This window comes from Eulemur rufifrons, chromosome 29, assembly GCF_041146395.1.
Source record: "Eulemur rufifrons isolate Redbay chromosome 29, OSU_ERuf_1, whole genome shotgun sequence".
In the NCBI taxonomy this organism is placed as follows: Eukaryota; Metazoa; Chordata; class Mammalia; order Primates; family Lemuridae; genus Eulemur; species Eulemur rufifrons.
The window spans coordinates 62,072,242-62,094,694 of NC_091011.1; the positions used below are offsets into that span (position 1 = coordinate 62,072,242).

General features: G+C 36.0%; 1 protein-coding gene across 5 annotated transcripts; it reads right to left on the reverse strand.

Annotated features, from left to right (window-relative positions):
- Positions 1–2,273: 2,273 nt before the first annotated feature.
- Positions 2,274–21,990, reverse strand: SYPL1 (synaptophysin like 1). Of its 5 annotated transcripts, XM_069461387.1 has the most exons (6): positions 21,901–21,990; positions 21,546–21,617; positions 10,630–10,751; positions 9,334–9,541; positions 5,274–5,462; positions 2,274–3,692 (listed from the first exon to the last, which is right to left on the reverse strand). In XM_069461387.1, exons 1-6 carry the CDS (start codon positions 21,949–21,951, stop codon positions 3,558–3,560), a joined length of 777 nt encoding a protein of 258 aa, XP_069317488.1. In that variant the 5' UTR covers positions 21,952–21,990; the 3' UTR covers positions 2,274–3,557. The 5 variants fall into 5 exon arrangements, with proteins under 5 accessions (XP_069317488.1, XP_069317491.1, XP_069317490.1 ...); XM_069461390.1 differs by lacking the exon at positions 5,274–5,462; XM_069461389.1 differs by lacking the exon at positions 21,901–21,990 and having other exon boundaries at positions 21,558–21,735.
- Positions 21,991–22,453: the final 463 nt, after the last annotated feature.

Here is a 22,453-nt window from a genome sequence, read left to right on the forward strand (position 1 = left end):
GAACGAAAGATGAACTTTTAAATAAAGGGTACTATGAAAATTGGGTATGGGTATTGAAAATTATAAACACTGAGGCAGGGCCCACACACTATATAGAAAAATACACTCCCCAAAGATTCAAAAGTGAAAAACAAAACATTATTTTTAAGAAAACACAGGTGAATATCTTTTGACATTGAGAATTTCTTAAGACATAAAAAACATAAACCATGAAGAAAGTGAAATTAGTATTAAAATGAAAAACTTTTGTATGACAGAAATCATAAAGTGAAAATATAAGCCATGAACACAGAGAAGACATTTGCAACCTATATAAAAGTCAAGGAGTTGGTATCAAGAATACATAAAGATCTCCCGCAGTGGACGGAGAGGGTCATTTAGTCAGTCTGGACACTGCCCTTGTGCCCATCCTCCTCTCCCCCTCTTAAAAAAAAAATAAAGAATGCCATAATTCAACTGGAAAAAAACAAACATCACATTAGAAACATTAGAAAAATTGGCAAAGGATATGAAAAGGGGAAACCAAATGGCCAATAAATATAGGAAAAGACCACCAACCTAAATAGCAATCAGAGAAACACAAATTTAAAAAACATCGAAGACACTGTTTCAAACTCATTGGACTAGCAATAGTCCATTAACATCAAGTACTGGCAAGAATATGAAGCAATAGGAACTCTTACATATTAACGGTGGAAGACTAATTTAGTGTAAGCACTTTGCCCATTTTGTAATACCAAGGTTACAACTGATAATGTGAACATCTCACATTACAACAGTTCCATTTCTAGTGATATGTCCTAGAGAAGTCTTCACACATTTCAGAAGAATGTTTCCATGCTATTTGTAATAATGAAAAGTAGGAAAAATCTAACTGTATCTCACTAAAAAAAAGGCTATACCTGTAATCATTTATTTCCTTAAAAATATCTGATGCTTAAAATAAAGCACTTGTTATATATTATCTGTATACTTATCTGTTAATCTGAAATACTACATAATTAGAAATTTAAAAATTAAGCGTGAAACATAAGCAATAATGCCTTTAACATTTACAGTACATTAAATTTTACGTATCTCTATCCAAGTGACCTCTATTTGCAAAAACATTAGTAATGATGATGTTTATAAGTAATTCTTTACAACCTATCACCTAGTAAGTGGAAACTTATTGCTTCTGTCCTGGAAATTATCCTACAAATTGCTTAACCCTGTAATGCTGATTCAAAAATAGGGAGTGAAAAGGCAACAGAATTCCTTTCTAAATCTACTCTAATCTCAATATACCCTTTTAATCTCATTGACCCTACAAACATCTACCGCCAACAGAAAAATAAAACACACCAAAACCTGCAGATCGCTTCAATAAAATGGGAGAAGCCTGTAAACTTGAAGCTTATCCTGCCTGATTGCCCAAAACCAAATCCCTCTTTGCCTAGCGCCATGAATTCCTGGTTAAGAATCTCTATATTAAATGCTATCAAAAGTTAATAATGATAGCTAACATTTATAGAGTACCTACTATTAATATACATTGAACACTGTTTTAAGAACTTTACATTTATTAGCTCATTTCATTCACATAAACACTCTTGGAGGTCAGGAAAGTGGTTTTGCTTTCTGTGGTTTCAGTTACAGTACAGTACAATATTTTGAGAGAGAGATCACATTCACATAACTTTTATTACAAGATAGTTATAATTGTTCTATTTTTAGTTATTGTTAATCTCTTACTGCACCTAATTTACAAATTAAAATTTACCAGACGTATGTATGTACAGGAAAAAACCCAGATGGGTTTGGTACTACCCATGGTTTCAGGCATCCACTGGGGGTACTGAAACATATTCCCAGCGAATAAGATGGGACAATTTAGCGTATTTCCAATTTTTAGATAAGCAAATTGAGGCATACAGACGGTAATTTGCCTAAAGTTAAATAGTAAATGGTGAAGACAAGATTCAAATCTAGGCAGTCTGGCTCTAAAACATACACTCTTAATCAGGAATCTCTGCTAACTAATTGGATAGTCAATTAGAAAAGGTTTATCAAGAAAATTTAACTTGAGAGTTACAAGTAAGTATTTTCTAAATGACAGTGAAAGAAAAAGGATACAACCAGAGTCTCCAAAGTATTTTTGTCTGTTTTATTCCTCACCAAACATTAAAAAAAACTATTGTGATGCTATTTCCTGCTTTGAAAATCGTTTCTATCTTGCATTGCTCATGCCTTTAAAATGAAGGTTTCTTTGTAATATAACAATCAGTGCACTCTTTCTTTCAATTTCTTTATTAAGCTGGTTGCAAAAAAGATACATTCTCATATTGACAATTCTTGTCATGAATAAAAGCAACAAAAATAGGCAATAGCAAGATGTGCTTCACATATAAACATTCATGTTGTAAGAATAAGAAATCTGGATCCCTGTACAACAAAGATTAGGAAGCAAAATGTGAATAAGCTCTGTATTTAGAACATACCCAAATGTGTGTGCAAAGACAATAGACCCATAAAATAGCTCATTTAGGTTCCTTTGTTTATGATGCATAATTCCTTAATCATTCGTGAAATAAGAATGAACATTAAGAAACATGAAATTCAAATTGCATTTATTTTCACAATATCAATGCTACACTCAAAATAGCAACTTCATTGACTCTAAATGGTAAGTTTTCAAAGGTAAAAGGCAATCTTAATTTTTTTTAACTCTCTGAATAGGGTCTACATAAAAAGGTAGATTATTTTACTCTATTTGCAAGGAGACTAGGTCTCAGCCTGCGCTTAAATAACATGAGCAACAAAGGACAGCAAACAAATAGCATAAAGAGTAATGCCCATATAAAAATACCTAGCTGAACCATGCTCTTTCTGCTTATATAGCAAGCCTATTAAACCACCAGCATAATAGAAGCTTACACTTCATGCAACAGAATTACTAAATTAACTACATATCTAATTTCCAAATCCCTGCTCCCAACACAATTTTAGTACACCTATTAAGTACAGCAGGTCATTTAGAAAAACAAAAATAAAACATATACCAAGTCTTTGCAGTTTAAAATTTTTCATAACATGAATATTAGATATAAATTTTGAACTAAATATGTTTTTTTCTAAATACGATTTGTGTAACCAAGGCTTCCTTAAAGACCAGTCTTAGGTAAATGATCTGTACAAACTTACAGTAGTGTATATTCCAAATAAAGATTTTTCTTCCTATTACATATTACGTTTTCTGAGTGACGATACATGTTAAAGTTTAAGATGTAAACACTTTGGTAGGCAAAAAGCTTAGTGAAAAAATTACCGTTCATTTGAAAATGTATATCATCTCATAATAGGCCCCTGAACTTTCAAATTTACATGCGAGAATACATTTACGTCTTAAACTTCTAGGAAAAAGGTACAGGCTTTATGAAAAAAGCAGCAAAATTTTAAACCCACCAATTTATTGAAAAAGCCATTACTTTTTATTAGAAACAAATAATGGTTCTCTAGATGTTGGTAACATGTCATAGTATTGACATATATTTCATACAGTGTATTTCTCCCTTTAATTACATTCCAGCAGGAGGTGGAATACCTCCTTGGCTATGGGGGGCAGAAGTATTTGATGGACTGTGTAGGCTGGTCTCCTTGTACACAAACCAAGCATTTCCTCCCCAAAGTATCATATTCAGAAAGCCAAAGATCTATGAAAGAAAAAAATAAATATGAAAATCCACTACCTACTTAAAAATTCATGCCCTACTTAAAAAATCTGTTTTCCTTTAAATATTTAACATTGTCAGGCAGTATACCATTATTTCATTTAAAGTTTAATACCACAAAGTGAAATAACAAAGGATTTTATATTTGAATGTACAAAAATTGTCTATATAAGGACTTATTCCCAATGAAATAAATGTAAACCTCTAAATCTGTACATACAAAATCACAACTAAAAGAAATTTCATTTTTGCATGTTCATTATCATCAAAAAGATGGGATTAAATTTGAGAAAAGGGAAACTCTTATTACTTTGTATTTGGACTTTGGTGCTTCAGGGTGAAAAAGAACAATAGGAATCTAAGTTGTCTTCTTTTGAGGGCTTTCACTTTTCTCCCATTCAGAATGATTATCAACTGCCCTTGTGTACCTTTTCCTATCTCCCTTCCATCTGCACCTACTTCTCTAATCCAACAGTTGCAGCCAGAGAGAAGAGGAGCCACAGAATTTTACTTCCCATCCTATACACATTAGTTAACCTAAAAGAAATTAATCTTCCCAGATATAAATCTGACTAGACACAACACAGTCTCAGAGATGAATAAACTGAAGCCACCTTATATTAATAGAGTCCTTTATAAATATAATAGTGACTTATGCAGTAAGAGTGGGGCAAGAGGCTTGAGAATACTGCATATTACCAAAGGCCAAAGCTTTACATCTTTTTGTATATTTGTATACAAAAACAACATTTCTGATAGTGCCCAGCTCACAGCACTGCCAAAATAAATGCAAAAAAACTGACTTCTAAATTACAAAGTTATAAAACAAAAATTTGGGCAAATTGCTTTATAAGGCAGTGCTGACTTCATCCACTGGAAAAACATTTTCTTGAAAAGACATGAGACCTCTCTGAACACAATATACTCAGTATCATAAACACCTGTATTTTGGTAAAATAGAAAAAATAATATTTAATACTTCATAAAGACTAAATTTTATAGATTACTTAAGAAACCATAAAAATATTACCTTCACATGCCCAGAACAAGTCAGATTTAGAGAGCAGGTTCTAAAGTCAGATTGGGTTCAAACTTTGGTTCACAATTTACCAGCTGTGTCACCTTGGGTGAATTAACACACGAGCTATATTTTTTTCCCCAGTTATAAAATGAAGATAATATCACCACCTTCCACATTCCTCTTAGGATGGTTAGATAATTTAAACAAGATATGAGTGTAAAGCCCTTAACAAATGCCTAGCATATAATTTCAATAAACATTAGCAACTATTATTACTGTCTTTCAAATAAAAGTCCTGCCTCATCAATTTTAATAAAAAGACTCAGTTATGATCTTGTTTACAGGTAATAATTTTGTTAACAAACTTTTCTTCACTGTTACAAAGGTAAACACTGTACTGTAATTAGAATTCTGATAACCCAGGAAAAATAAAAACCAATATATTCATCCAGAAATTTATTTAAAACTACTGCTTTCTTAAATTACTAGTAAGGTTTTTCTAATACGTGAAATAAAACATTTTATAAACAATGCATACATACCACTGATACATTTAGGGATCCCATACTGGTCACAGAGCCAAAATAACACATCACTCCTGTCTTCTTACAAGGCGCAAGTTCCTGAACAATACTGGGACCGGTAGCTATTTTAATATCTGTAAGAGCTTTAGCCCAGGCTGAAGTGCTCACCAACCACAAAAAAGTGACAACAAGAGTAACAACAAAGTCCTAAAGCAAAAATATGTATGAGTTAATAATGAACAGTTAATTTAAAAATACTAAATTCCAAATCCATGATGAAGAAATTGAGATTACATTTAACCCCATGGTACTAATGGCCTTCAAGATATACTTTATAAAAAAAGGTTACAGCATAGTCAACATTGTTGTTTACTGTTACTAGCACAGTGCCATCCATAATCTGTTTTGATCATCCCCCTCTCCCATATCACCTTTTCCCAGCTCACTCTCTCTGGCATCCCAATCTCAAAAATCCCTTGACTCCACCAGGACTGGCAATCTGATCCTACCAGTTTTGTACGTCTCTCAACTTCACTAATGTCCTCACTTCCTTTAATTCATTTATATTCTAAGGTCTTTCATTATAATCCCTTTCATACACTCTCAACTCCCTTACCCTCCTGCTTCCTTATACTGTTTTAGCAAAACTTTAATTTTAGTTAAATCTAATTCTCCACGAGACAGATAATGAGATGGTGAAAAGCACACAACTAAGATGACTCGTCTCTTTTCAAATTCATGACCATAAATTTTAAGAATGCTCATTATGTTAAGAAAAAGACAACAAAAACTCTTTCAAAACATCTTATCAGTAGTAACTTTTTACTGAATTCTTTGCTGTTTATTACATTTCTAAGAATAGAATGGATGGTTTTAATATTTTAGATAGTTTCTTATTCAACTAACAAAATGAAGAAAAGAGAACCATTTATTCTCCTTATCCAATCTTCTCTGCTAGGGAACTACAATTTTGTCAAATAGTATTGGTTAAAAAGATCTAAATAACACTTTCTTTAAGTATGCATTTGTATAATATGAAGTGTAAGTCCTATCTTGTTTGGTCTTCCTTCAAATAATTGACCTGAGGGGGAATAATGCAAAATCTGTATCTTTTTGATGCCATATACTCTAAGCATATAGGTACCTTCAAGGATAGGAGCTCTTACACATCTGCAGCAAAAATCCCTCCAAGCTCAGAATAGGTTTGGAAGCTTATAAGAGAAGTTTTGTTTTTTAAATAAATCTGATTAGTTTTAAATTATTTTGCCAGCCAACTTTAATCATTTATTTAGGATAAATACCAGTAATCTCTTATGAGATATGGAAACTATGCTATATAGCCTGCCCACCTGGTCAAACAGCACTGAATAAATGCCTTGTGATTAGAGAACCAAAAACAATTACTAATTATACAAACACGGAGGTATTTTGCATTTCAGCTCTCCGCTACTCATACTTTTAAAAAAATGTAGATCAAAGAGAAAAGGCTAGAAATATTATAGCTTAAATTTTCTGCACTATGGAAACACTCCCCTTTCTACTGCTGTACTCTGCTATACATTCTGGGGCAGGTAGACATTTTCTAAACACTTGCTAGAAATATGATGCCTTTTGGAGAACTGATATATAATATAAGGTTATCACATGTTAAACAAGTTCTCTCCTGTAGCCTGAAGTTCATATGTCAAATCCTCTTAATTTTTAAGTATTTTCTTCCTTCCAAATTCTTGTGTTTTTTTCTGGTTATGTATGCTATTTCAATCTACTTTGCTGATGGCTTAAGTTATGACATTCTTATCTTTCAAAGGCAGGAACTTCTCTGAAAATGATGCACAAAGTAACCCTAGGGTGAAGGAAAGTGGGGGAAATCCTGGTCCCTACAGATCTGTCCTACTCAGGACTCCAGTCATACTCTATCTACTCCAAGTGAACGGTGCCACTTAGAGTTCTGCAATACAAAACCCACAGCTATCTGGGGCATCTCTGCTCCTACCAGTAAATTAGGATATGATTCATTAAAGATTTTTAGGATTTGAGATACCCTATTTTTATTGGTTTCATTTTCTGGGGAATTCTCAATTATCCACATTGTCTAGAACTCTTAACCTCCTGCTACTTGACACAAAAATGTGCTATATTTACTTCAAAAAAGAATTAAAGTAGATTGAAATTTTCATAATTGAAATAATTCTAGAAATACCTCAGCACAGAATTGAGAATATTGCTAAAAAATCTTATCCTCATTCACAAACAATACCTAAAAATCAATGTCATATTTGTTTATATTTAAAAATTTGGGTATCTCAAAAAACTTTTTTATATTTATATGATTAAATTAAAAATAGAAATAAAATTTAATTCAGAAGCTGGATTTTACAGACAAGAAGCACCCATTATTTGCTACAGCAACAAAAACCCACTTAAGGAACCAATTCTGCATTATTTCTTTATACAACCACTAATGATCATTGTAAGGTGGAAAATTACTTGTGAATTTCTGTATGATGCAACTAGAGCAGTTTTACAGTTTTATCACACAGGAAAACCCCCTACAAAAATAGATCTGAATGCTGTTTTAAGAAGTTTGGTATTTTTAAAGTATACTAGATAAAATATGAGAAATAAATCATTGAAAGATTTAATAATTTGTTGGGATAATGACAAAATGGCAAGAAATATCTTCTAATAAAAAAGAATTTTAACAAAATATAATTATCTATGATTATCTTAGTCCCTTTTTTAAATTAAATAAGGCTTGAAGAGTCTGCAGAAGATACAGATTCCTAACATACAATTCCTGTTGAATAAACACTGCAAATTAAAATAGTTGATGTCTTATCTTTTTGAAAGACCCTTAATAACCAAGAAGTATTTTATGAAAACATCTAGTTTTCTTATGTCCTCTAAGACATAAGAAATAGAATAAATCTGAATGATAAAAGATTGTTTTATTCCTTACTTACCCATTTGCATTCTTATAATCCAGGCAGCAAAAATTAAAAATAGATAAATATATAAAACTTGTTATCTTATTTAATAATCCTTCATATTTAAATAGCCTTTCCTTTAAAGTGACTTCCTAAATAATTAGCAGACGTAGTGTTTTCTCATACACATAAACGATCAATATCACAAAAATATCTCTGTTTTCTCTTCAAGTCAATAGCACTAATACTGACTTTGTAGTTATTCTTTTATAGTGGAGGTCCAGCTTAAAACCATGGCTTATCTCTGGATTTGCTGCCACCAATAATCCAAGACAGATTCTACTAACTAAATCTCAGAGAATATTTTATTTCTAGCTCAGCAGATTCTAAAGCCAAGAAAAATATCAGGACTTTAATTCTAAAACCTTTGTTGGCATCTCAAAGATTCAAAATTAGCTCATGGATGCCACTAATGCTGAATAGAATTATCTGGTTCAGATTTTAAAGAGTTTAGGAATATAGATCAAGAATCAGCAAACTTTTTCTGAAAAGGGCCTCATAGTAAATAATTTTTTATCTCTGTTACAACTACTCAACTCAAACACTATAGCAGGAAAGAAACCATAGACAATGTGTAAATGATTGGGTATGCCTGGCTTCCAAAAAAAACTTTATGTAAAAAAAGAGTGAGTCAGATTTGACCTGTGGGCCATAGTTTGCTAATCCCTGATACAGACAATTAAGCTCAGTAAGATATTGTAAAGACATAAAGGGGGCCTTCAAGAAAAAAAGTTAAGTAGAAAGTTATGAGACTACTGGTATGATCATCAATTCTTCAAATTAAAGGCATTAATTTCTACTTAATTTTTCTGCTTTTGCAACCTAATATGCTTTATCACATATTTTAGTTTTTTCCAGGTTAAAACAGAGTTAAAAACAAACAAATTTTCCCTAGAATGCAAATAGGCATAGAGAACTGGGTTAAACTTAACAATGGGAGAAAGCTCAATCTCATGGCAAACACAAGCCAAATTACATTGAACTGGCTTATGCCAACAATTTTGATTTCCAGTGTAAAAATACCTATATTGAACTTCAAATATAACTTTAACAAATTATTTTTTCATATAAAAAATAAAATGATGACTTACAACCATGGGAAGTTTACGACTATCCCGATATAGGTTCGTGTAACCAACATAAAGCAGAAGGGCTGCAATGCAGTACAGGAACACAAAGACTGCAAATGTAACATAGAATTGTGCAGAAGAAGAGTAATCTCCTATGAGGACATGATCTTTCCAAGTTACATCACACACATTTACATGTGGAGGTGCCTCAAATGATGCCTGATTCAACCTATTAAAATAAATGTATGAATTACTGGACTCTCCCCAGAAACAGAAATACTTAAGCAGAATATTGAAATGATATTCTAAAAATACTCCCCAAATATATTAAAAACATTTTCCTTTTGAAAAAGAGGTAAAATTCAAATATTTAAGTGAAATTTTCATAATAAACGTACATAAATTATACCTCATAATTGGTTTAAGATAGAATACAGACTGAATTAAATATTTTCACACCAGATACTACCTTCCTGCAATAAAAAGATTAGCCAATTAGGAGGGATTATACCTAATAGTTTACAATTTGAGATATGATATTCCACTCTTGGAGGCAAAGTCTGTGTGACTAGCCCCAGGGAAGCCAATTATAATGATGATTTACATTTTAACCTTGGATTAATTAGTTACTAACTGAAAATTAACATTGCCTTTAATTTTCTCCATCCATAAATAGCAAAAATACTTATCACTAAAGATGCTGGTAACAGCTTCTTGGCAGGAACTACACAGAAGAAGAGGCAGGAGATAGAGTGAGGCTTTGATGATTACTAAGTACTTGTTATCTGACTTATCTTTAATATAGAGATTTTATTTAATTATCAAAACATCCTTACAAGGTAATATTTCCAATTTATTGGACAAAAAAATTGAGTCTTAGATCATGTAAGTATAGTTAGTAAGTAGAAGAGTCACACCCTGGCTTAAACATAGGACATGTTCAATAAACTTTTCAATGCATACCGAAGTCAAACAGAAGACTTCACAATAGAACTGTTTCTTCTATTTTAAGGCTTCTCACACTACAGTGATGGAGCAGCCTCTATTTTGTTTTGTTTCTTAATTTCCAATCCACCATGGGATGACAGAATAAAAATGTCAAGGCAATGTCATATTGCTATGAAAGTTTCTAAATGCTTACTTTCACTTTCTGTATTAATTTGTCACTGACCAGGGAATGTTTGCAGTCCGGCACTGGTCTGTGTACCACAGTTTAAATAATTTTCTACCCCCAATCAATAAATTACTGGAAATCTTAATGAGTCAATATGAAAGTAAAAAAAGTTGTTAAACCATAAAAATAAATAAATAACTTACCTGAATGGATAACCAAAAGTAGCTGTAATAGTTTTATTGTCATTTGGAGGAGGACAATGCACTAGAATTTCTGTTTTCCCCTTAAACCCTCCACAGGTAGCAAAAGAAAAGATGGAAGCAATCTATACAAAGTAAGACCATAAAAGAAAAAAGAAAAGAGAAGCATTACTGCACCCAAAACAACAAGGGTCATTAAAACTGTAAGTATGCTGATTATTAAAAACTGGCTTACTAACATTCTAGAAATTCTTAATCATAAACTAAACATAGATGATGAAAAACATTTAAAAATTTGCAAATCTCAACAAATGTCATTTTATTTTCGCCTGAGTATAATATAGAAATTAATGCACCAGCCCATATAACAATTAATTTACTTACAATATAAGGCAGAAAATTCTACCCTCTGCTCACAAACCTCCAATGGCTTCTGAGCTCTCTCTGAATAAAAATCAAAGTTCATGTAAATCCTGCAAGATCCTTTTCTCCCTTAGTATTCCTGAGCTCGTGTCATATTTCTGACTTTTTCTTTACCTAATCACTATACAAAAATGATCTCCTTGCGATTCCTTTAAAGACATGGGATAAACTCCTCCTTCAGGGCCTTTGCACTAGATTTTCACTGTGCCTAGAATAAATGGTTCACTTCCTCACTCCCACAGCTTCCTGCTCCCATATGACCTCAGAGAGGCCATTTCCTCACCACACTGTATAAAATAACAGTGTCCCCTACACCCCATACTACCTGTTCCCTCTCCTTATGCTGCTCTACTTCTCCTCCATTGTTATTACCACTGCCTGACACAGCACTTAATTATTTGCTTGTCTGTCTCTCCCTAGAATAGAAACTTGAAGAGAGGTCAGGGACTTGGTTTTGCTCAGGGTCACACAAACTCAGCAAATGGTAGTAGATAAAACTCAATACAGATCTAACATCAAAGCCTATATTGAATACTTGATAGAACACCTCCCATGGGTTACTCCAGGGTCTTGAATCTTGTAGGCCATAATTGGTACCATAATAATTATCAAGGGATTTTTTTTTTCCCCCACGAAGAAGAGATACATTAAAAGAATCTGGTCACAGATATGAAGAGTCTGAGGTAAAGTCCAGCATGTAGTTTGGGGTCTTCTGTTAAGAGTTAATAGGTGATATGTGGTTTTTACAGGATTTCAAAATATGTAAAAATAACTTTTATTGGAAAATGTCATGAAGTCATTTTCCATCATTTGTACTAAAAGTTTTATGTAAAAAAAAGAATTAAGTGAAGATGGAAGAATGGATACTCTCTCAGAATTAATATGCATTAATGTACAGAGTGAAAACAAAAGGCCAGAAAATGAGTTTTGGGCCTGTACCCACATTTAGGGTAAGAAAAAGAAATGAGATACACAAATTGAACCAATGGAGCAGAATAAATAGGCCAGGAATAGACTAGTATATAGAGAGAAATTTATACCTAAAAGAGCTGTCTTGGACATCACTGAGCAAAGGAGTGTGGTGGTTTTAAAGATCTGTCCACAGACTCTGATAAAACTCCCATCACAAGGTTGTGCTTAATCTCCCTTGAGTGTGGACTACACATAGACACTTGCTTCTAGAGAAGAGAATATATTAATATTACTGCAGAAGAAATGGGATGTCTTTTCTGAAAATGAGTTATGAAAAGACTGTAATTTCTGTCTTCCTTTTTTACTCTAACTTCCTCATTTTCAAGGGGGCACTAGCTGCCATGTTGGGAGGCTATTCAGGCAACTTCTAGAGACTCATGTGGTGTGGAACCAAGGACTTCCAGCAACCACACAACTGGGCTTGGAAGTAGATCCTTTGAGGCTTGCCAACAGTCTTGTGAATGAGCTTTGAGAGGACTGACGCCCCAGCCAACAGCTTGATTGTAACCTTACAGGAGACCCTAAGCCCAAACCACACAGCTAAGCTGCTCCCAGATTCCTGACCCATAGAAACTGTGAGATAATCAATGTCTATTGTTTGAAGCTAATAGTACTAAGCTTTGGGCAATTTGTTATGCAGCGACAGATAACTAATACCAGGAAGGACTGTTCAATGAATGATCCAGATGAGTTGCAGACTTCAATATAAAAAGTAAGGCTTTAAGAAATTTAAAGATAATAAAAAATAAAATTTGTGACCATATGGAAGAATTAAAGAAGCAACCATAAGAGACTGTTAAATTCAACCACAGAAAAATAATTTTTAAAATCAAAAGTCAGCTTTTGAATGCAAAATAAGCTATAAACTAGATGAAAATATTTGTAATAAACATAATGTCATAAAGGATCTGCTAGTAAACAGATCTAAGAGAAATTCTTGCTCAAATGTACTAGGAGGCATGTAAAAGAATGTTCATAGTGACATTGGTTATAATATCAAAAAATGAGGAGAAAAGCAATAGGAAAATGGATAAAATGCCACAGTATATTCTTACAATGGGAAATTATATAGCAAAAAAATATGGGAACTATAGGTATCCACATCAACATAGATGAATAGTAAACCTACTGCTAAGTAAAAAACAAACAAACAAAAAAAACATGTTACATAGGACTAAAGTATGAAACCATTTTTTAAAAATGTTTACTTGGGTATATCACTTCTGCCACGATTTTTATTAGGCCCTCACCATTTTTCACTGGGAGTAACTCAGCAGGTTCTTTCTCTCATTTCCAAATTTCATTCCAATCACTGCTCATTTTCTATAGCATGGGCTCTAAACCTGCAGTGTCCAATAAAGTAGACAACAGCTACTTGTGGCTTTTGAACATTTTACAATTGCCAGTCTAACTTGAGATATACTCTACTTTTTTTTTTTTTTTTTTTTTTTGTGAGACAGAGTCTTGCTCTGTCGCCTGGGCTAGAGTGCCATGGCATCAGCCTAGCTCACAGCAACCTCAAATTCCTGAGCTCAAGTAATCCTCCTGCCTCAGCCTCCCGAGTAGCTGGGACTATAGGCATGCGCCACCGCACTGGGCTAATTTTTTCTATTTTTAGTAGAGAGGGGTCTCGCTCTTGCTCAGGCTGGTCTTGAACTCCTGATCTCAAGAGATCCTTCCGCCTCAGCCTCCCAGAGTGCTAGGATTAAAGGTGTGAGCCACCGTGCCCGGCCATGAGATGTACTCTAACTGTAAAATATACATAGGATTTTGAAGATTTAGTATGGAAAAATGTAAAATATCTCGTTTATAATTTTTATGTTGATTACTTGTTAAAACAATCTGGATAGATTGGATTAAGTAAAATACATTGTTAAAATTAATTTCACCTGTTTCCTCTTACTTTTTAGTGTGGTTAATAGAACAGTTAAAATTACTATGTGGCTTGCACTTTTGGTTACCACTATATTTTATATTGGACAGAGTTACTTTAGAGTGATGTCACATTGATCTGAAATAAAAATCTGATCGTGTCCCTCCTGTTTAAATGGACTTTCTCAATGGTTTTCCAGACCTAAATTAAAAAAGAAGAAAGAAAGAAAGAAAGAAAAGAAAAGAAAAAGAAAGAAATACAAAAAGCCCAAACTTCTTGATTTAGCATAAAAGGCATGGCTGATCTATCCTCAACTTTATCTTTCTAGATTTATGTGCATCATATTCCCTGCCAGGTACTGTATGATTCACTTACATCTTACTACTTACTGTTCTGAAACACAGCATGTATTTATGTCTTAGATGTACACATTTCTTCTGCTGGGAATGCCTTCATTCTCTAATTTAGCTTATCTTTTAAGGCCCAACCCAATTCCTTATGGTAGAACTCCTCCTGAGCTACCACAGACATTAATTCTATTACACATTAACTCTAATACATGCGTTTTTCTTGTTCATCTTGCTTTATAAAAATCGAATGAAAAAAATCAGTTTCCTAATTAATACAAAAATTAGCAAATAAATGGCACACCACACTATAGCTTGTTGCCTTTAAGACTATCACCTCTACTGCTCCCTTGCCAGACTGTCATGTCATTGCACCTGGTCATGTTCAGGATTTTCAGTGCCTGCCTTGCAGAAGGCATAGCACACAGCAAGTGCTCACTAAGTAACTGCTTAATTAAAGAAAAAATAATTTCTAATAACTTAAAATAAAACCATATTTTGAATCTTATATAACCATCGTTTTAAAGCTTTCTTTAAGGATAAAATAATGTCATGTTATCAATTCTGGTCTTATAGAAAAAAGGGATAAAGTACACATTTTATATTAAAGTACAAAATAATCAGAGGGTAAACTATCCAACTATCTTACTTTTTCCTATATTCTACTGCCATTTTGATCTAGATTGGAAATTATATAATGGCAGCCTATCGGTGAAACCTGGCCTGCAGATATATTTGTATGGTCTTTCTAGTACTATAAAAAATGTGAATTTTGGCCGGGCGCGGTGGCTCACGCCTGTAATCCTAGCACTCTGGGAGGCCGAGGTGGGCGGATCGTTTGAGCTCACGAGTTCGAGACCAGCCTGAGCAAGAGCGAGACCCCATCTCTACTAAAAATAGAAAGATATTATATGGACAGCTAAAAATATATATATAGAAAAAATTAGCCGGGCATGGTGGTGCATGCCTGTAGTCCCAGCTACTCGGGAGGCTGAGACAGGAGGATCGCTTGAGCTCAGGAGTTTGAGGTTGCTGTGAGCTAGGCTGACGCCACGGCACTCACTCTAGCCTGGACAAGAGTGAGACTCTGTCTCAAAAAAAAAAAAAAAAAAAAATGTGAATTTGTTGTTGAATTTTTAGTATCAGGACGATGCACATACAACTTTGGATTTCCTGCTTCTCCTGAGCAGGTGTGAGAAAACTGTAAAATGGAAATATTATTCTTTCTTTTTTTAAAAAAAAAAAAAAAAAAGATGGGGTCTCACTCTTGCTCAGGCTGGTCTCGAACTCCTAAGCTCAAACGATCCGCCCACCTCGGCCTCCCAGAGTGCTAGGATTACAGGCGTGAGCCACCGCGCCCGGCCTAAAATGGCAATATTATACCCACATTCTCATAAAGCAACAATCAGAACTGAGTGACAGATGCCATTTAAGACGGGGCATGTGCTTTCCAGACTGTCCCCCCTCTATTGCCCTCAGGACACGTTAGTTGCCAGTAATCAATGACTTATACTATTGTTTTTCTTCTAAACAGTTTGCTTCACTTATTTACTTTACAAGGCTGGTTCCTATGAGCATTTCAGTTTGTAATCCTAGTTTGAAATGAGGGAGTACTGGTATGCCGATTTATATTTCCTTGCTGCTTCTGAAATTCACCTTCCCATCCCTCCCTACTCCATGAAGAATGACTGAAATGCTGACATGGAATTCTATCCATAGAGTAACTAGTAAGAATCTAGGCACAGGGTGACAGCAAGCTTCTTTTCAGGTTGAAAATGTTCCATATTCATCTCAGCAGCCCCAAGTTACCAGAGAAACAGTCCCACTTATATCTCTGCCCCCGAGATTCACCCACACTAGATGACCACCATGGCAAATCCCTCACTTATTCAGAGATCTGTAACCTCACGGTTAGTATTACAGCCTGGTTTTCTAGAACACTAGTTTCCAAAGCAGACTGGAATATCCAATTAACTGGTGTATAAGAAGAAAGTATTTAAACTTTTATTTATATTAACATCTACTTTTAGACTTAAATAAGGAATTAAAGCTTTACTGCAATTAACATACCACTGAAACCCATGCTGGGCCCAGATGTCAGACGTTCACATGTCAGCACAGCATGCTGGGTATCCTAAAGGTAAGGGGAGTCCCATATGTGGAAGGACAATGGTAACCTCACCTGTTCTTTCACTTTTAGTATTCATGCATTACAATTTGAGTGTGCCTGGCTAAGTGGGTTTATGGAATAAATTATCTACTTTTAACCACCTAACCTTTACAAAATGGACCAGTGGCTTAAAAATATCTTCAAAGAAACCACAGATTGATAATACACACACTCATGTACAAAAGAGAAAATGGAAGCAATATCCGACATGAGCTACATTCATCAGCCATATCACAAGGTAAAAACAGACTCTACTTAAATCACTAGAAGGTGGCAAAAAAATTTGAAATTATCAGAATAGCATCTGAAATAAGGATTTAAAAATATAAATGAAATTACACTGAGTGTATAGTATGCCTTACGATACTAACATAGTAAAATATGCATCTAAGTTATAGATGCATAATGGGGCTCTGTGAATAAAATTTTACAGTGATAGAGTACATGATAAAAAATAATCTGGAAACCACTGGTATTTTCAATGAGTTATATCTATCCTAAAGTCTGAGTCACTTTCCTAACTCCTATTCCTAGACAATGCTCATTCTGAGGATTCTACTGGGGAACACTGGTATTCATCTAATTTATGGGTGTCATTTACATGTTTCTAGTTGCAGGATCCTCAGTGCTATTTGATTTCATCATTAATCTGAAGTCATCTACTTGAATTTCTTTCTGTCCAAGGTTTATGAAATGATATAATTGAAATATTAAATAACAGATATACAAATATATTATCTATGAATGTTTATGTGCAAAACCAAATGTACGCTAAATCATTTTACTAAATCAAATGATTGATTATTCAGTACTTAAAGTGAACTGTTAACAGCATGTCTGCCTTTACAATCATAAGATTAGATGCCTAGAGCCAAGGTATTGATTTTTATGAGTCAAAGTCTGAGACGTTTACTAAAATTATTCATTTTAAAAATGTTTTTATTTTTGATGCTATTTCAGTTTATTCCAACTGTACAATAAGCAATGAAGTCAGCTACAAAATGCTTCAGTTTCACTCTATCTCCCTCTGCTTCTAAAGCATAGTCATAGAAAGTTCTAAATAGCCTGCTCGTACAGTTCCACAATCCTTAAGAATTTGGATTATGAGACGTAAATTCTAGAGTTCTGGAAGAAATAAACAGCTATGAGTTTTTTACTTATTCTTACTCATCGTATGTTAAAAACATTTTTATGTCACCTTTATTCTTAAATAATTGTTAAGCTAAGTACAGAAAAAAATATCTCCGAGGAACCAAAATATATTTATTTAAAAATCATTTTCAGATTCTTCTATTTTTCTATCTTTTGGAGTGAATCAATGTCCTGATTGTTGATCAGACTGGCTGTCTTGAAGTCAGCCTACCATTTCCTGGAAAACTGATAGTATTTGTTGCCACTGATATAATTTGAGCTTCTAAGTATTATAAAAAATAGTTTTTTTCATGTGTTTTAGGATATTTGATGTAGGCTCAGCTTGACAGTTTTTTCCCCCTTTCTATCCATGTCTAGTGGTTTTATGGTCATTTCTGCTTGGCATTATGAGTCCCCTAGTCCAATACCACACCTCATGATGGGACCCCCAAAACACCAACATAAGAGAATATTCAAATCGATACCTTAAGCCTCTAGGTAGATTGGTCCAGTCCAGGTCTTAGGTGACTGTATCTCTTTCTTTCTTTATACACTTTTAAGTACTCAGCTCTAGGTAAGTCATAAACCAGACAGCAGGTTGAGCTTTTTCCAGATTTAATTCCCAGATCTGAGAATGCTTCTTCTCCCATCCATATTTTCTGTTGTTTCTGGTCCCCAGTGATATTTACCTTTTATTAGAACAATAATTCTCAATGTGTGGTCTGTGGACCCCTGGGAGCTTCCAAGATTCTTTCAGGAGTCCACAAAGGTCAAAAATACTTTAATAACAATACTAAGAAATTACTTGCCTTTTACACTGGCCTTAACATTTGCTCTGATTGAGAAAACACATTGGTGGGGAAAACTGCCGGGCTTTGGTAAGAATCAGCAATAGTACCAAACTGTATTTCATTGCCACATACTTGCAGTTTAAAAAAAAGTCAGTTTCACTTAAGAATATCTTTGATGAAGCAGTACAAATTATTTTTATTAAACCCTGACCCTTGAGTCTTAATATTCTGTATGATGAAATGGGAAGTGTAAATAAAAACTTTTGCTGCATACCAAATACAATGGTTGTTTTCAGATAAAGCATTTAAGCAAATGAGTTGTAAGCTGAACTAGTGTCTCACTCTCTCTTTTTTTTTTGTTAACACAACCCAAACTCTCCCATCTTCACAAATAGTGGGTTCACGCTCACTGCTTTCACTTTCTTAACCACACATCCATTCAGCTTACCACAATCTGGCTTCTGATTTTACCGAAACTGCTCCTACTAAAGCCAATAGTCTCTGATTACCAAAACCAAGGGACACGTTTTAGTACTTCTTCTACTTAACCTTTCTATTGCACCTACCATTTTTGAGCACTCTTTTCTTGAAATTCTAATAATAATGATGCCAAGATGTTATTTCTCTCCATCTTCCTAACCATTCCTTCTCCCCTTGGCAGCAGTTATCTGTTAAATCTGCAGCCCAAGTTTGTATTTTAAACTCTAGATCCACATACACAATTGCCCATTGGATACCACCACTTATGTAACAGCTAAAAGAGACCACAAACTCAATACATCCCATATGGACCTTCCATAAAAAAAATCTGCTCCTCTTCTTCTTAAAAACATACCTTGGATAATGATACCCCTACCAACCCAAGTCAGAAATACAGCAGTCATCTTAGAGTCCTCCCTCTTCTTCACCTTCCAAATATATCCTATTAATAATTTCTAAACCTCTCTATCCCTAATGCAACTAATTTTAGGCCCTCATAATTTCTCAAGCAACAGATCTCCCTTCCTCCAAGTCTGACCTTTTCAATCCACCCTCTACACTGCTGACAAAATGATAATTTCTAAAAGGCAAATCTAATTATATTATTCGTTTGTTTAAAACCCTTGAGTAACTCCCTACACTTTATAGTAGGGATTCTGGGCTTGTTATCCAAAAAACACCCCAATATTCTGTAGTCTGCACATATGCATTTTCCTAAGTAAAGGGCCCAGATTCCCAAATATTAACCTGAGGGGGCAAGCCCTTTGAAACCTTTCGGAATCATCTCAAACCATATCCTTCCTATACATATTCCAGCCAACCCCCAATTACTTATACCAAGTTCTTATACAGGGCTATGCTGCTTCAACTTTTCACACCACTGAACTTAAGAGTCCCTTTGCTTGGAAAGCCACTCCTCACCCACTCCCCAAGTGAACAAGTACTCATCCTTCAACTGTTCTTTCCTCTCTGAAGTCCTCCCTAGCTCCTCCAAGCAATTGCTCTCACCCACCTTTCATCTACTATATTTTGCATATACTTTATTACAGTATTTATTATATAGCACTTTCATATTTATTTTCATGCCCTTCATCCTTAATAGATCATGAGGAAAAGACCATGTTTTATTCATGTTTGTATGCTAGTGTTTAGCACAGTGCTGGTATATAATAGATACTCAAATATTTGTTGAATAAATATTCACTACACCATTAACAATGTGTAGTCTGTTCATAAAGGCTCTCCTGTGGATTAACAAGCTGTTCAAACTAAGTATAGTATTTCCTTAAGCTTAAAACGGGACATTTTTCAAAATACATCAGAAACTAATGAACTTATCACTACTGCTTTAAAATATTAAGGAAAAAATTTAAGTTTTTAAAAAAACGGACAAATAATGTAAGCACAAATATAAATAACTGCTAAATTTAAGTGAAAAATCTAAGTTATTAATTATAAATTTAACTGCAATCCTCAATGAGACTCAATCTACTAGGTGAAGACTCTTAACTTTATATTTGATTAGCAATTGATTTTTTCTCCTGCAATTTTTAATTTTTATAGGCCAAATAATAACTTTCTTTATATATAAATATGGACCTACATTTAAAAAACTCTAAGTATATACATTTATGTGTCTTGAAAGTAGACATCGGTATGAAATCAGCACTTTTTCAGTTTTCAGCAAACACCAAGCAAAACTCTCCGGGAATGGTGTAGGTAGGAAATCCTATTAAGTACCCATCAGAGAATTTGAGTTTTTGTGTTGCTTTTAAAAACATACTCGGTACGTTAATTTAAAATAGGAAACTGGAAGTTCTCATTCTTCTTCTTCACCTTATCACTGAAATAAACGGTGAAAGAATAATGGATGTAAATGTTGCTGGCTATAAACACAACTTGCCCTCACAGAGGACAGATGCCAGCTGTCTATTAATACGAACCTGAAAATGAGCACTGAAATATGTACTGGGCCACTAAGTTTGAGGGAAGCCTGCAGTGCCTGGTTTATTTCTTAACTCCTCCAAGTGACTGATCATTGCCAAGGTCGAATTAATAAGTCTCCTTTGATGTTAATGATTGTGAGAATTCCCAGGAAAGGACTAAAAGCTGACTTTCCAAACAAGATGTTGCTTGGAAATACCCAAAACAAACTCAATGTCCATTCCTAGCGTGTTAATTGAACCGAACTGACTCGATGCGTTTTGTTAAAAGTCCTTTACTCCGCTTCTCTGGCCCACAGTTTATTTTTAACTATTTTTATTTCGGACCCAATTTTAAAGCAAATCAAGAAGGGAAAGCTTGTCAAATCATTTCCACAAGACAAAGTCGGCTTCCGAGGCAGCCGGGCCTTGAGTGGGCACAAGGCAGGGACGCACCCGCTGACCCCCTCGGGGAGCGACTTGGGGCGTCGGGTTTCGGTCAGACCGCAGCAGGAAGTTTTCCCTTCCTTTGCGGGAGGCAGTGGAGCCAAAGGGAAACCTGAACTCCCCCTCCACGGGGGCACCCAGAGGTGAGCTCTGGTGTGGGGAGGGCGGCTCCGCCCGGAGCTAGGAGGCCGAGGGACTCGTGATTCGACGCCGCCCGCGGCGTCTCCGCCCCGCGCGGCCGAGCCGCGGCCTCCCTGCCCTCCCCTGCCGCCCACTCCCGTCCCGCGGCGGTGGCGGCGGCCTCAGAGCCCGCGCGGGCCCCCACCTCCCCGCCGAGGGCCTCGCCGCGCGGGCTGCACTCACCCATTCGAGGACCTTGATGAAGCCGAGTGGCTCCTTGAGCGGGTTGAGGTTGACCTGGAAGGCGGACATCCTCTGAGGAAAGGAGAGAGAGAGAGAGAGTGTGTGAGTGAGTCAGGACGGCGGGGCCGAGGAGGAGGGGATCGACGACACCCGCGAGTCCAGGCGGCGAGGAAGGGCAGGCTGGGCGGGCTGGCTGGCTCGGGGGCGGGCCTTGGTGGCCGCGGGGCGGGGCGGGGCGGGGCGGAGCGGCGGTTGAGCCGCTGGCCGTGTCGCTGGGGCGGAGACGGAGAAGGACGGCCGAGGAGGCGAGGGGCGGGCCGGGGCTGGGACGGTGAGGCTCCTCCCCAGGCCGCACCTGGCCGAGCCGGCTGATCCGCTGGCGAACCAAGTAGATATTGGACGCCATGCTGCCTGCGCCGCGCCCCCTTCCCTGAAGTCGGGCCCCGGCGCCCCGTCTCCTGCCGCGCACGCGCGCGCACCTCAGGCTTGCTCCGCGCTTTCGGGCCCGCGCCTGCGCAGCTGGGGCCGTCGCCTGAGTAAAGCTGCTCCTCCCCACGCCGGCTTCTCTGGCGCGCAGCTCTCGTGGCTGGTCTCTCCTTTCCCCCATCTCCTTCATAGATCTCAACTTTTAGGTGAATTTATAATGTACTGACACAGCTAGAGCCTCGTTTCAAGGCTTGTATTAGGGGCCTCTTATTAAAATGGTGGAAAGTTATTGCGGAGCCATGGGCTTTTGGCTACCATGCTGTAGGGTACCTCGGAAACGTGATTCACCAAACTTTCCTGCGGAAATTAGGTTTTTCAACGTTATCAGAGCCATGGTTGAAAGATGAAAAGAAAGGTTATACTTAATAGAAAAAGGCCCTGAACAGGCCCTTGGAGACCTGCACGCTCCTACCCTATCAAGT